This window comes from Alligator sinensis, unplaced genomic scaffold, assembly GCF_000455745.1.
Source record: "Alligator sinensis unplaced genomic scaffold, ASM45574v1 scaffold512_1, whole genome shotgun sequence".
NCBI classification, from domain to species: domain Eukaryota; kingdom Metazoa; phylum Chordata; order Crocodylia; family Alligatoridae; genus Alligator; species Alligator sinensis.
In genome coordinates, this window is record NW_005842063.1 from 1704584 (window position 1) to 1720425 (window position 15842).

The 15842-nt window shown below is 41.2% G+C and overlaps 1 protein-coding gene across 26 annotated transcripts in view; it reads left to right on the plus strand.

Moving 5' to 3' along the window:
• EIF4G3 (eukaryotic translation initiation factor 4 gamma 3) overlaps positions 1 to 15842 on the plus strand; it is a 172118-nt gene that overhangs the window by 94991 nt on the left and 61285 nt on the right. For all 26 annotated transcript variants that reach the window (XR_003093961.1, XR_003093962.1, XR_003093963.1 and 23 more), the window contains 4 exons: positions 2274 to 2453; positions 3089 to 3203; positions 8772 to 8872; positions 11682 to 11804. Coding sequence is in view for 23 of the 26 variants with exons in the window: in XM_025203628.1 (XP_025059413.1) it covers positions 2274 to 2453; positions 3089 to 3203; positions 8772 to 8872; positions 11682 to 11804 (519 nt within the window). In the remaining 3 variants the exon portion in view is untranslated. The remainder of the gene's footprint in view (positions 1 to 2273; positions 2454 to 3088; positions 3204 to 8771; positions 8873 to 11681; positions 11805 to 15842) is intronic.

A 15842-nucleotide genomic window follows, 5' to 3' on the forward strand; every position in this document is an offset into this window, starting at 1 on the left:
AGGATCCACTGTAAGTAGCTGGTGGGCCAGAAATAACCCCATATTTGTAAGCCAGTTGCTGACACCTGAAGAATAACTAGAGTTGCAACCATGATCTTTGAACATTACTTACCTGCTTGTTGTAGCCTGTCTTTGGGGAGTCCTGATTTGGGGGATACTTTTGTGATTGCAAGAGATTATAGAAATTAAAGTGTTAGATAGAAGCTCTGGGGACAGGGATGAAGTTATATTTGTTTTCACTCTGTCTGGTCTCACTGGACATTGGATGACCTGCAAATTACAGGCACTATCAGCATGAATGTAGCACATTTTCTTATACATCTAGAGGTATTTCCACCCCCCACCCCCCCATGTCTGGGCAACCACCTTGTTTATACTCGCATCGACATGGCTCTAATTTGGTCTTTTTGTCTTTCATCTTCACCACCACTGCCTTCTTTCTAAATAATTAAAACTTCTGGTTCAAAACATCTTGTAAAGTGTGATTAATGGTATGGTTCTTCAGCCAGATTTAATTGGTTTGGTAAGAAATGTTTTGCTGGTGCTTCATTTTAGCTGGAGTTCAGACATAGGGAGAAATCACTGATTTGCCTGGAGAAATTAGTCAATGCAGAAGTTGCTTAGCTTCCTCCCAGTCTTCAAGAAGGAGCAGGGATTATTATCGCTGCTGTTGTTTTCTGGCCCAGACGTATCCCAGGATCCTTCCACCCTGCTCTTACCCCTCACAGTGAATACACCGTAAATTATACAGGCCAGCTCCTTTCCCAAAATCGGGCTAGAAAAGCCCAGTCCAGCTCCCCACTCCACCATAGCCATTGACCCTCCCCTCTGCCTGCTCATAGTTTACTACAGATTGACCACTTGCTTTATTGCACTTGATAAATCAGCAGTCTTGTTTGTAGAGTGATATGTGATTATCTTACTTCTGCTTAACAGCTGAATACACAGTGTCTCCTGTTCTCCCAGCCTTGGTGCAGAGTTGGAGGTCAGGTTCAGGGGCTGAGCATGGCTTATTGCTGTTTTGCACATAACGCCACTTCTGGATTTTCTAAAGGGCTAGAAAAGGGGAAGAAAAAATGTTGATGTTAGGAACATAAAATCTTCCTCCAGTATCCTGTCTGCTGCAAATTATTATTTTTATTTTATTTTATTCAGTGTAAGATGTTCTAGAAAAAAAAATTATTTGTTGCCATTGGGATTCTGATAGAAGATTATTTCATATCGGTTCAGTATTTTCCTGCTGTTTGACTTAACCTATTACAGAAAGCTGGAGAGAAAGATTAATGAAACTGTGCATTAGGGTGCATGTTATAACCTACTCCTTCCTATTGATCTATAAGCTGTTCCATTGGCTTTCTTTCTGTTTCCTGCTGCTTTCTTGCTTCGTTACTGAAGGGAGGATTCAGACCCATTCAGGTAATTTTAACTACTGGTTCTGCATGGCATAAATGTCTCTATATCATATAGTGAATGTATTATTGTCAGATGCATATCTTACCTAGTTAATTTTTAGGGCTATTAAAGTTTTAGTAGGTGGTCAGTCTTCTAGTGCCACAAATGTTTCCATGACTTGGATGCTGGTGCCTGTCTTAAGAGGGTGAGATCTGAGCAACATTTCACCAGGTTGCTTTTCTCCTGGGTCTTTGAGTGTGGGCTACACTTGTGTGGTGGATTATTTCATGCAGATGTGATGGAAAAAATTGGTGCAACTCGGGGAGGGGTTGCCACCCGTTTGAAGAAGGAATGCAGGACAAATGGCTCATTCAGAATTTTAATCGGACAAAGAGGGTAGGTATTGGGATATCTCTGATCTCCTCCTAGTTGTTTGGGTGTTAGCTCTTTTGGAGCACTTTCCTTGATCTTTTACTCCTGTAGCACATTTCTTGTAAAGGTGACCTTTCTGTAATAGCCCCAGCCTGTAAAATATATATTTAGCAGAGAATTCTTTCCATTTACTACCAGGCTGAAAGCTTGTGCATATAATTTACTAGACACAAACTAATGGTTGTACGGTTACAAATCAGAGCTTGAGAGTTCGCTTTTATTCAGTCTGCTTTTCTCTTTCCTTGTGCTTTTTAAAACTGGGGGTTGTTATATGGAGCTCATATCTAAAGATTAATAAACATGGTCCTTCAGTTTTCTGAGTGTGTGGCAACCCTTTGAATGTTTCATTTTAATAATACTGTGGGGTTTTTTTTCTGCTGTTGTTTGATGTTGAAACTACTTTAACTTTTCAGGGAAAATGACCTTTTCCCCCACTTCCCTTCCCCCAGTTTTTTCAGAGGCCTCAAATACAGCCTCCAAGAGCTACCATCCAGAACAGCAGCCCTTCCATCCGTCCTGGTGCACAAACACCAACTGCAGTGTATCAAACCAACCAACACATCATGATGGTTAACCACCTGCCAATGCCGTATCCAATGCCCCAGGGCCCCCAGTACTGTATACCACAGGTAATATATTGCCTAGGCACCTGGAACCTATTACAGCTGGGTAATACACCTGGATTTAAAAAAGGCCATCCTCAAAGACTGTAGGAAAGGGTGGAGAGAGAAAACTAATAGAGTTATTAGCAGCATAAGCTCTACTTCATTAAATCTCCCTTTCTCTGGCTTGGCAGAGGGCGGGGAAGAGAGGGGAGTTGGTAATCATAAACTATATCTTTTTATATTTTAGATGAAATAGTTTCCTTTTCCTACAAGAGATCATGAGAAACTAAACTATTAGAAAATATCTAGTACCATAAATGCCCTTGAATTGGTTTAATACCTGTGCTGTTGCTATAAAGCACTGGGCTTCATGAGCTTACTGCATTACAGAAATCAAATTGAGTATTGTGCATTTCAGCTCTGGTTTCCTGCATGTCTTTACCTCAGATTATACAGCTTGCATTTCATCCTTACGACATTCTTTTTGGCAGGCAAGCAATCTGAATCTGTATAGCATGGTTTCATCATCTCATTCTTATGGTTGGGTTTTTTGGGGAGGGGGCCTGGGGGGTTGCCAACCTGGTTAACTGCAGCTTCCATGTATGACGCCATGTTGTTTGCCAGTTAGTTGTAAATTCCTTGTAATTTCTCTTCCCCAGTATCGTCATAGCGGTCCTCCGTACGTGGGGCCTCCGCAGCAGTATCCTGTTCAGCCACCGGGGCCAGGCCCATTTTATCCAGGACCGGGTCCTGGAGAATTCCCCAATGCTTATGGTAAGCAGGGCAGGGGTTGTAGTGGTACTGGTGGGGGTGGGAGGTGGTATTTCTGTAGGTGATCATGTTTTATTGGTTTGTTCTTATTGTGTTAGATCTGTTTAAATATTTTAATTCCATTTCCTGGGCACTTGTTTGAATCCCATATAGCTGTTCAAATTGAACATGTCACAGTCCTTATTATTCAGTCCTCTGATTCATGCTAGCCGGTTTTGGTATGCATGAGCACTTGGGAATGGCTGCACTTAATCTTGTGTGAAGAAGAGCATTTGCTATTTTTTAATTACCGTTCAGTCGCCATTATTTATTAATGCATTGTGAAAATGCCTGATAGTGCCAGTTCCATTAAGCTAAGCACTGACTACATGTATAGCAATGTAGCAGTTAACATTTCTTAGCCCCTTATCTGCATAACAAAGCTCCATTGGTAGAGTTACAGTGGCTACCGGGTGTGAAAAGATTGCATCCTACAGCCAGTGTTTCTGTGTGGACAAAACCTCCGGCATGGCTGCTGCTCGGCTGGCAGAAGGTGGCTTCTGCCAGCAGAACTCGCATTGTTCAGGGGAGCTGGCATAACTAGAGGCAGAAAAACTTCTTCTGGAAGAGCTAAATCCACAGGACATGGCTCAGCCTCCTTAGCTCTCCTACAGCTGCAGCTGCCACAGCAGAGCCAAGGCAGCAAACCTCCTCACATAGATGCAACGCTGTCAACACGAATTCGCCTGCCGGCAGAGCTCCATTAGTTTCCCTGAGCACCAGAGACCTTCTGGGAGCGGAGCTGCATCAACATTGGGGATTTTGCCAGCAAAGCTTTTCATAGTCATAGCTAACATAGCAGTGCTGACAGAACTCTAATATAGATGAGCCTTGGTCATTTTTCAACCGTTTGAACCATGTTAGCCTGAAGGTAGGGAAGGGTGGCACCTTAGAGACTAACCAGTTCAGAGAGGCCTGAGCTTGTACACTAGCACAAGATGAAGTAGGTTGCGGGCTACAATAGCTCATGCCTTTCTAAACCAGTCTCTACGGTGCCATCCTGCCCTACCTTCTATTTGGCATTTAGAAACGGAGAAAAAACAAAGCTTTATAACCTGGGTGGTCAGTCAAATTGAACTGCTTCTGGACATCTTATGGGCTTATATTTGTTGCACAAATAACCTTTTGAATCAAATATGACAGGAACAGGGAGAGCATTCACAACATGTCGACAGCTTTATGATCAATTTGCTAATAGTAGAAAAGGTTAATAAATCATTCGGCCATTTCAAGGGATCTATTTTGTGGAGGGACAGAGTGAGCTTTTTGTAGGGGCGTTTGGCTGGCCAAAGACTTTGTGGGAATTCTCCAGATGTAACAGTTCCATAATAAGAAATTAAATGTTGACAGTTAGTGTGACGTGTGTGAGCAGAGACAGACGTGCACTTTTTTCTTAAATAAGAGTAGTTTTGTGAACTCCAAACCTAAATATTATATTTAACTTTTAAAAACCAGTAATATTCATTCCTAAGAGGAAGCAGACTCTTCTCTCTGGCTCCCTGTCAAAAGCTGTGTTAGCATGCATGACTCCCTCCCTCACCTGCCGTGGCCAAGCCTTGCATGTTGGTCCTGTCACCCATAAGTCAGTCACCCCCCATCAGGGCAAGAGAAAGTTTAAAGTCACGTCCTAAGGTCCAAAGAGGTTGTGTGCCCTCTGTCTTCCCCCAGCCTGGGACTCTCTAGTCCTGGACTCCTTTAATTCTCGGGCCATCACTTCCCCTCGGTAAAGGGAAGAGAGGAGGGGAATGGTCTTCTGGGTTCTCACCAGTGGATCCTGTGTTAAGCAGAAGAGCACTGCTCCTTCCTACAGCTTCCCTGCCTTGGCCATTTGCTTTTCCATGTGGCTGTTTCACAGCTTCTTTGCAACCTCCTCTCATTCCCCCAGTGTGTATGCTGTAGTTTTTTAGAGCAGCTATTTTCTTATTAATAGTTTGGTCTCAGTTAGGAATAGGAACCTATTCCTGTATGAGGTGTATATACCCCATCTTTTTGCACAGGGGGTGGGATTTAGCCATTATTAAAATGCATCTAATTTGGAATATTGGTTACATGTGGCTGGCAGTTGTTGATAATTTCCCTTTTAAAATGTAGAATCAATTTAGTAACATGGATCAGTTTTCGCAACTTCTGCAGCAGTAACAATATATATTTGTAAGCTCAGCAGTAGTTACTTACTATGGAGGGCCATATTCAGCAATAGGAGCTAGGCAGATGGACCCCTGTGCTTGTGCAGAGCCCCTCGGAAACCGGTAGGGGCCCATCTGCATGATCCTGTTGTAAGACGACAGTTTCTGTCCTCAGTAATTGAATATGTGTCGTCATGTTGTTTTTGGGTCGTTTTTAAAATGCACTATTATTGGTTTGTGGGAATATTTAAAAAATCTCAAGATTTTTGCATCCTACTACTGCTGCTACTCAATTCCATCTATAATGCTTTTCATCTGTAGATATCAACATTTTGGCGTTTTATAAAATGTGTTTGCCGTGTGGAATGTCACTAGTGATTATTTATCCCTTAATATGAATAGTCATAAATCTTTTTGGTTTCTTTAGTTATAAACTTCTTATGTTTCTAGTTTTTAATATTTAATTCTCGATTGTTGAGCTTTAGAATTGGACTAAAATTAAGATGATTTTAAATGGTTTATAATCCCAGTTTATTAACAAAATTATATGCAAATTAAGAAATGCAAACTGATTTTAAGGAAGATAATATAACTGAAAATCATTTTCTCCTTCAGCTATCACATACAGCTAATATATATGGCTAGGAATAATGCCCCGGATATTTACCATTATATCACTTCCTTTGGATTGGGGATCTCCGAATGAATTGGGTGGTAGAAAAAGATAACTTCTGTTTGTATACCTTGCTAGAGAAATAAAGAAAACAACACTGCTAGAGAAATACAGAAAATAAATGTGGCAATTGCTGTTTAATTAGGATACTCTAACTTGAAGAGCACAGGGGATAGTTGTAATTTATTGCTTTTCTGCTGATTCTTTTGTCTGGCTTCTGAGTCCCTCCCAACTCTCCAGATACCATTTTTCTGCTTCACTTTTTTAGTTTGGAAAAGTTGTGCTTATAATTTCTTCTCTATTCTTTGAGCTGCCCTGGTTTCTTCCCACATAGGGCTGTAATCTTTCAGTCCCTGCCTGCTCTAAGGTTGCTGTGTCTGCTGAGTATCAGTGTGCTGAGCTAGCAGGCCAGGGATGATAATCTAGAGTGCAGCCTTCCAGTACGACGAGGGCTGTTTAATTCCAGCCAGGCAAAGAAGTTCTAGTCAAGGAAGAGGTTGCCAGCATGCACACTAGATGACTAGAGATTAGCCTCTGATCACCCATTTCTCTCCTACCATTGCTTCCTGACTGTAGGAGACTTTGGACACTCTTTAGCTTTCTTATGGAGAATGTAAATATGCCTTGTCTGCTTGGAGATAAAGAAGCCAATCCTGAGCATCATGCATTGACTTTAGACAGTGGCAACAATCAGAAAATATGCAGTTTAAATACGAAAGCCTTTGTTATTACAAGAGAACAAGGTACACGATAGATGCAAAGTGGGAGTGAACGAAGGTGAAGTGTGATGAGCATTGAACTACAGGGAATGAACATGCAGTAGGTGCAGAAGACTGGTTCACTATAGAGAAGAGATGAAGCCTCTGTTTTCCAGCTGGCAGCTGTATTTCTTTCAAGGGTTGCTCTTGCTTTTCAGCATTTGCTTTTTTAACCTTTTTCTTTTAAAGGAAGCATTTGCCATTAAAGTCCATAGCGGGCCTTTCCTAATAAAATAATCTATAACGTGATCCATGAATATCTGGTCAAAGGGAACAAAGCACCTATGTAATCAGTACACTGAACTCCTTCTAGGAGTGTAATCATTGATCCCATGTCTTCTTGTTAACCAAACTCCTCCTGTCACATAGCATGCTGGCCTCAAAGCTGAAGTAGCTAGCTTAACACATCCACGAAAAAACAGTCTGATGTTGCCACACGAGAGAAGGGGGTAGGGTCTTGTGGTGACAACACCAGCCATAACTCAGGATATCCTAACATAGATTTTGTCTGTGCCTGTGGGCAGAACATTTTGTGTCTCTCTGCTTCAGTTTCCCATCTTTAAAATCAGGAAGACAATGCTTCCTTTCCATGTGGGAGTTGTGAATGTAAATTCAATAAGGTTTGTAGGGTGCTTACTCATTGCTGTGATGTTGACCTTGCAAATAATTACATAGATAGCAGAAAATTCAGCTACTGCAAAAAAAAAAGAAAGAAAAAAACGCCAAAAAACTCCTCTTGAAGAAATTAAGTCAAACCGCCACGTTATTTGTTAGAATTACCTGCAGTTTCCACCAGTGGCTGCAACTTTTAGCAGTTTAAAATCAGGAGTTTCTAAATGCTTTCTGGTATGCAGCCGCCTCTTCCAGGTATTCAGCCAAGAAATAGAAACCTCTTCAGGCCCTTTCGTTCTGGTTTTCCACTGCAGGAGCACAAACTGAATGTGCAAGTTATAGGTTAAATTTCACTAGGCTGAGGTTTGCTTGTTTTATTGGATTTCACTACTCACTTGCATGAATGAAAGGCTACCTTTTGGTATATCATGCACAGATACAGTTAGGAAATTCCTCGAGGAAGTGCCATACAATAATTTTATTTCCATTGAATGTTAGCCTAGCTGAAGAATAAATCGAGTGATTTTCGATGCGAGTGCAGGGCAGATGGCTACCTGTGCTATTCAGTGTCTTCACTTGATAAAAAGCAGAACTGTCTTACGAGTACCTGGAAGTCTGAAAGGAAACCAAGAAGTAAGAAGCACACAGCACCCTTATGCCACTGTCCAAGAGCATGAGGCAAAGGGGGACATGCATGTACTATATGGTAATACCAGGACAAAAAAGTCTCACAAGCTTGTGTGCTTGAGATTCATACATCTCCTTAGTGAAGTATGTATGCCGAGAACAGATCTTGAACTCCAGTTGCTGGTATGGTAAGTTCTCTCCTCTCCAGATTTAGTCTTGAGATGGCAGTTGCTTATTTGACAGAACTCTTAAAGGAGGAGCACACAGACTACTCCAGAAATGTACTGAGAGTAGGATTTCTCTAAAGAACGATAGGGAAAAAGGGCTGAAGAGACCCTCAAGAAACTCTCTAGTTTAGCCCCTCACTCCAGATAGGTTCGTCCCTGTTCCAGGCAACGATGGAAGAATCCACAGCCTCGGTAGGAAGTCTGCTCGAGTGCTTTACTGTGTAGTTAAGAAGTTCTTTCTAATATTTAACTTCAGTCTCCCATGCTACAATTCAGACTTTGTGTCCTGCCCCCCGTGGGAGAGCTTAGCCACCTTTAGAGTTAGCTTAACCAACATAGAGTTAGAACATTTTACTTGATACCGATCATAGATTTTCCTTGTTGCAGTTTAAGTTCATTATTTCATGGCCCGCCCTTTCCAGTGGAAGGAGGATCCAAAGGGTTTTCTCCAACTGACAATTTTATTCATTTACAAATGAACTAACTATTTCTGTCTTGTGATTTCCTAGGCACCCCTTTTTACCCAAGTCAGCCAGTGTATCAGTCAGCACCCATCATAGTGCCTACACAGCAGCAGCAGCCTCCCCCAGCTAAGAGAGAGAAAAAAACGGTAAGAGAGCCTAATTTATTAGGACTTAGCTTGGGAGCTCCATTTGTGGTATATGGCAAGGTGTGAACATTGAAGAGAACCACTGATATAAATGGTATATTTAGATGAGACCGTTATCTTCTCATGCGTCTCTGGGGCTTTTATAGCTGACTGCTCCATTTTGCTGTTATAGTTGACGCTTTCTTATCTCCACTTTTGTATTTTAACCCCTTTTTTGGTTTTATAACATCTTAACTAGAGTGGAATATAAATATTTTTGTCAGATTTTGCAAGTGTGGATTGATTTCTGTCACTTTTAAGAAACAATACTTCAAACCTGTCTTTGAGCTTGTGGGTAAGGAACGTACATAAATATCTGGGGCTGTGAAACTTCCTTCCTATTCTCCACCACTTTGAAAGAGACTAAACTTACCATCATTTCATGGCTTTTTGGCTTCCCTTGTGATCCCAGCCTGAATGGCAGTGAACAAGTACCATTCTTACTGATATCAGCAGGATTGGTCGTAATTGCCTTCCCACTGTGTTAATAGCCTAATTAAAAGATACTGAATGGGTAGAGAAATTAAACTGTGTTGTAACCCACTGAGTTGATCACTCCAACTTGAAGCATCTCATTGTATGGCATTATAGGAGAATATTCTGTTGCCACTGCCCAAGCTGTAGCTAGTCTTTGCCAGTCCTCTAGAGTGAAATCCTTTGTCTATACTTGCAGGTAACATCAGTGCAAAAATGGCTAAAAATCCATTTAACATAAAACTTTGCATCTCATTACTACTATAGTTGTTCTTCAGTTATGTCTGATAATTGAATATTATTAATTCATAAATATAGTTACTTTTTCATACATTGGTAGAATTTGAACCTGAAGGGTGTACTTCTTTGCTTGTATTTGTGTTTGTCATAACTGATTTGTTTAGTACATCCTCTTTTAAATTAAATATATTACATTATTTCTTTAATGGGCATGAACTGTCATACTTGACACATTTAAGATAACTATCATCCCTAGGTACCCAATTTATTGCATTTGCACACATACCACATGTACCTTTCCCCTGAAAATCAGCCCCTGTTTTCTATTTTGTCAGATAGTAAAAAAAATAAAAACAATAAAAGAACGTCTCTGGTTCACTCCTCTTCGCTAGAATGAGTATGTGTGAGAGAGACCTGAGGATAAAGATAATCCACCATATAAAGCTTGCATTGAAAAGTGCTGCAGCTACTGCTAGCCTTGTACTTTGTTGACTGAAAAAAGAGGATTGATGGCCCGTTCCAGTGACACTTGCTAAAACTTTTAGGAAGAATCTCTTTAAACCTCCATCCAATTAGTATAAAGACCTTGCATTGAGTGTTAGAGGGACTTTGAAACATAGTCCCCATTTCCTATAGGGGTCTCTACAAAATAGCACTGAATTTACAAAATTAATTGAAGGAGGCTTTGGAGAGGCTTGGCAAACACGCATGAATGGCACCAGTGTTTCAATATTAATGGAAATCTAAAATTATCTAATTAATAACATATTACTGGAAGCTCCCAAGGTCAACATCCAACAGCTGTTCAATAAAGCTTTGGAATTTTTTCCACCTATTTACCCAATATGAATGATCCCAAAAGAAGGTCATAGGTTTTTAGATAACTAGAAAAGGATGGAACTGGAGTCCCCAATTCTTTCATTTTTGTCTCCTGTTCTTTAAAATGATAAATCTTGATTTCTACCCAAGTGTGAGTACACGAAGGAGATTATAACACAATTTTCAGTTTCCAGTTTATTTCCACTTTTGTGGAAATAAAATAATTTAAAGTGGAATAGTTGAGTTCAGAATGCTGTCAGTTTTTTTAAAGAGCTACATTCCTGTCTGAACAGCTCAGTATCAGCCAAGCATTCACATTTGAATTAGTCTGGTCATGGTTTTTTATATAAATTTGGTGCTGAAAAAGCAAGTATGTTGGTTTTTAAGTGTATCTATCTCTGAGTAGATACAAAAGTGGTACGCATAAGTAGGTAGTGGGCGGAGGACTTGATTAGCGTGTTCTTATATTACAGAATTGTTAACATTTCATTTTGGACAATATACGGGCTTTTTGTATTCCAGGATTAAATACAGTTGCAAAGAGAATTATCCAACATGTGCATTGTGTTTCATTTCACAAGGTTTTCAAGGGTTTTATGAATTTTCTTTGATACTGTTTTTCCCCAGTGTGTGGGGGGGGGTTGGTATTTTTTTAAGGTAGTGGGAAATTGAACCACCCCCAGTTCACTCTTGCCAACCCAGGTGGTGCCAGAAGTACTGGATTTCAAATCCAAGAGATGCATTTGGACCTCCTCATTGATAATCCTTCACCTTTGCCTTTCCTGTCAGCCTGTGACAACCAGGTTTATTTTTATGGCAGATCAGTGTCTTGTAAATTTTCCAGGTCTTAGTGCGTTTAATCTGCAACATGAAAAACTGTATACTTAACGGGTCATGCACAATGAGTGATACCTTTTCTAATTGTTTTACTGTCATTCTGGCTCTGGCAATGATACAAGTTGCTTAAACAATGATGTAAGACTTATGGATATACTGCCCTGTTGAAGCTTATTCAGTTAAACTGTATTTCCTCATGCCCAAAGAGTAGTCACTTAAACCAGAGCCCTATCATCTAGCAGTTACAGGTCTGGTTAATGAAGCTGAGTTTGATACAGAATCCATTATATGTAATACTTCATGTTATGAGATTTATGTGGCTTGTGCTTACTTGCTGCCTCTGTTGCCCTCTATGCTGTTATCTAATGAGTTTGACATACTTCTGTATTCAATCCTCTAGATCCGAATCCGGGATCCAAATCAGGGGGGCAAAGACATAACAGAAGAAATTATGTCCGGAGGAGGCAGCAGAAACCCTACGCCTCCCATCGTGAGACCCACCTCCACACCTACTCCACCTCAGGTAATAAGGGGCGAGCACTGCTAACATTAGCCTTTTATCAGTGATGTCTGCTCAGCTTCGCTTTTCCCCAAAGCCAGTTTTCCTTCTCCCTGTATTCTCTGGTCCTTTCATGTACTGACCATGGTTTTTAAGGATGGTTGCTATCTAGTTTTCGGTACTGTTTTTGTAAGTACGTGGCTGACATTCAGAGCAGAGTTGCTGTTGCAGGCTTCCCTAACCTGCTTTTTATAGTGTCATCAGAAGCAGTTTTGGGGCATTTTTATAGAAACACCTTTGTTACAGAATAATTTAGTACTTTTTAATATTACTGTTCCACTGAGGTGCTTCAGAAATGGACAAGGGAAACATTCTCTCTGACACACACAGCGTGCTGAATTATGTTGCAGGTTGTGTGCTTTACTGTGTTTTTGTAACAGCGTCCAGTTAACATTTGCTTGGGAATCTTAACAGGGCATTCGGGCGAGTCATGTTCAGTCTTAAAATTGCACTTTTTCAACAAAGGAAAAAGAACAGATATTCCAAACTGACCCTTCCCCTGTTGTCTACCACTTCTGCGTAACCCTGCCACCTGGCTTTCAGTTTCTAAGCCCTTCTGAGGGTCTCTGTTCAGCCCCATGTGAATAACCTGCATCTGTGGTCTGACAGTTAGTTTGCTGCATGCAGCACTGATTCAGGGCCACAAGAACAGTTACCAAAAAAGCATCCAGGGTAGGCCTGACACAAGATGGATTTAAAGTCCATCTTGTCGAAGTGCAGGTTTTAAAAGAGGTTGCTTTATACTGTTGAAAAATAATTTTTCCCCCTTACCCACTATGTTCCATGTATGCAACAGCCAGGTCTGAAGCAAGGGGAAGATGCTAAAGGGAAAAGCAGTTTCCCTTTTATTGCTGGCTCCAGCTCAGCAAATAGATCAGAGGAATTGCTTGCCTCTCTTTCTATCAAAGCGCCAGGTTTGCAACTCCTCTAAGCTGTTCGTAGCCATCTCTCAGTTCCCCTGTACTTAAAAGGGCAGTTGTGTCCTACCCCCCTTGTCACCCTCCCACACTGTACAGCTCATTCCTCTCCCTCTCCCCAGAGGCTTGTGGGATGGGGGCGAATTCTGTCCACCAGACTCCCAATATAGGAGCTAGCTCTTCCTTCCTCCTCCTCGCTCTCATGTTGGTACTTACACTTGCTGTCTATGCTATCCCTCACCCTTTCCCCCCCATTTGAATTCTCAGGGTCCCCATATGCAAACCACAGGTCTCTTACTATCTGCTGGCTGTGTGTAGCTGCTGCTTTCCCCTTACCTTGTATGCCATCCCAGGTCTGTCCTTCAGGAAGTAACATGGGAATTTTATTTAATTTGTTGGAAAGACAAACCTTGGAATGTGTGCATTGTTGCCTGAAAAGGTTGCCAAAATGTATTCACCTAAATTTTGGATATTACACAACCTGTTCTAACTTTATAATAGGGGATGGTTTAAGTTAGGAAGGTTCTTGGGGCTTTCACTGGACCTCGTGGCCTGGTCTTTGGAACATTTTGAATGGGTTTTTTTCCCCTCCCTGTAATCTACAGGTTTACAGGAAAACTACAGACCAGCTAAATAGCTTTGGCACTAGGAAAGTGGGAGGAGCAATACGCACGCAAACATTGTTTGTGAGGCTATTCGCACAGAACAAAGATAAATGCTGACTGGGGTGGTGATTATTCCATTTATTGTTGTCTCGGTGATGCTGATGCTGCTTGTTGAGTATAGTGTTTCACCAGCAAGTGCGATTAGCTAATGAGTTACACAGGCACAGTGTTAGCACCGTGGACTTGGAGAGAGGCATAGGTAGGGCTTGTATCATGACCAGTCACACTGCTGTGCTGAATTCAGCCCAACTGGAGAGAGACTCATTTTTGTTAATTGCATGTTATCTAAAAACAGGTTTTCCTCTAAATTTACCACACACTGTAACAGAATGAAATGGAAGAACAGAAAGGGAGAGAGTTGGAAACTTGGACCATTATTACATTTTCTGTGTTTCTTTCCTTCATGAGCAGAGGGAGTGGTGGCAGTAGTGATATTAGTGTTTTATAGGATAGATGTTGTTGCTTGATATATTTTGGTGTTGAATTGTTCACTCCTATAGAAATGTTGAGGCACTGAAAATGGAAAAGGCCTCAGTTTCTGTTTGCATTGTACATCAAATATGGGGACTTTGTAGACGACTCTTACATTATTTCAAGAGCCTATGATCCAGTTTAACAGGGCAGACAAAATCCCCAACTTGTTTAATAAGCGTGACTTTTATCACTGCTGTAATTTATATGCAGAACACTTCAATGAGGTTTAATCAGCTCCTTTAAATCAAGTATGCAAATAGTTCTTTGTTTCATACCCAGTCTTCATTTTGACGAACAAAATTGGTTCCGGGCACAGAAAGGCTCTGACAGGCAACTCTGCAGAAAAGTGCATTATTAGATCAACTAAAGCCAGAAAATGCAAAGTTAAGGTTCCAACAGCAACTTTTCTTGTGTATTTTGAATGAATTTGAAGGCTGTTAGATATATATATGTGCAGCGTGGCTAAGTTACCATTCCTGGGGATGCTATAACTTTGATAGCTGTTCATTTAAATATTTAACCATGATGCTTCTTGAAACTTGTTAGGTTTGTTGCATTTAATTTCCTTGGCCACAAAAGCCGTGAGTGATTGGTGTGGGTTTCCTAATGAAAAGCAAACAATAGTGTGTGGAAACATCCCCAGTGCATCCTAGGTCACATAGGTGCAGTCGCATCCATCTTGTTCTCTCTCTGTGCAGCCATTGTGCTGCATGTTAAAATCCACATCAGGAGCAAGCTGCTTCTGTTAGATTCACCTCTTCCAGAACATGCTGAATTTGAATTTCGTGGTACTGAGGCTTTGATAAGTGCCATCATCTCTCTCTGCGTGTTCATGTACCGCACCGCCTGTACCCTCCTTTTCCAAATCCTAGATACTCCCATAGTTGTCACTGTGGGCTGCCCTTACAAGTTTTAAATTAAAAAAAATAAGTCATATTTTTATTGGAATAAAGCCTCTAAAAATGTTCAGAGAGTGGACAGTGCAAGGTTTCTACAGTGTCAAATAACTAAGAATAGGCCTGGTTTACCAGATATTCAGGGACAAACATGAAACATTTCAAAAGCTTAATTTTTTTCACGATAAGTGGCTGCAAATATGGTTTGCAAGAGCTGTTCTCATCCAAAATGTTACTATCGCTGCTGTGGCACTGTTCTTCTGCATGGTTTTTTTTTGCCACTTCTGTGCTTTTTATATCTCCCATTCTCAAGGCATCTAGTCATTGCAGTCAGTACCAGTGACTAAAGAAGATTTAGATGTGTCTTCCCTGGCTCCTTATTTCTGCAATAAGTCCTATTCAGTGATGTGAGGCACATTTGTGGAAGAATCAGCTTTGTATGTAGAGCCAGGGACTTAAACATCATATTGGGTCTGCAACAGAGCCCTGCAGGACACTAACATTAGATTTCTGTGGTTGACCCAAATTGGAAAAATCCTTTTCCCTCTGACAATTCCTATAAGTTATCAAAAATAATGCTTTATGGAGTCTTTTTGGTGAGGAATAATGTACCCGCAAGTGTCAAGACTAGAGGGAGGCAGAATGCAGTCAGGGCTACATTTGCCAGCAACAGTTGTTAAATTTGCCTCCACAGATACGCACTGCAACATCCTGAAAATCACTGGTGCTGCAGATGCGCTCCAAGCCAGAAGGAGCGCTGCTTTCTGAATGAACAGGGCTATAGTATTAGGGGCTATAACAGAGCGCTATAGCTGGTTACCGTTTGCAACACAAGGTGGTGGCTCAGGATAGGAAGGACAAAATAGCGTGTCCGGTTGGAACTGCAGGGACAGCGAGAGGTAGTCGGGTGAATGGAGTTGCAGTACCTCAATATGGAATGTGGTTTAGCATTTAGACGGACGGATCCATGCGTGAGGATGCAAACTCCCCTCCTCGTACCCACAGCTCTACCACTGACGAGCTTTGCGATGTCGGCCAAGTCTCTTTCCC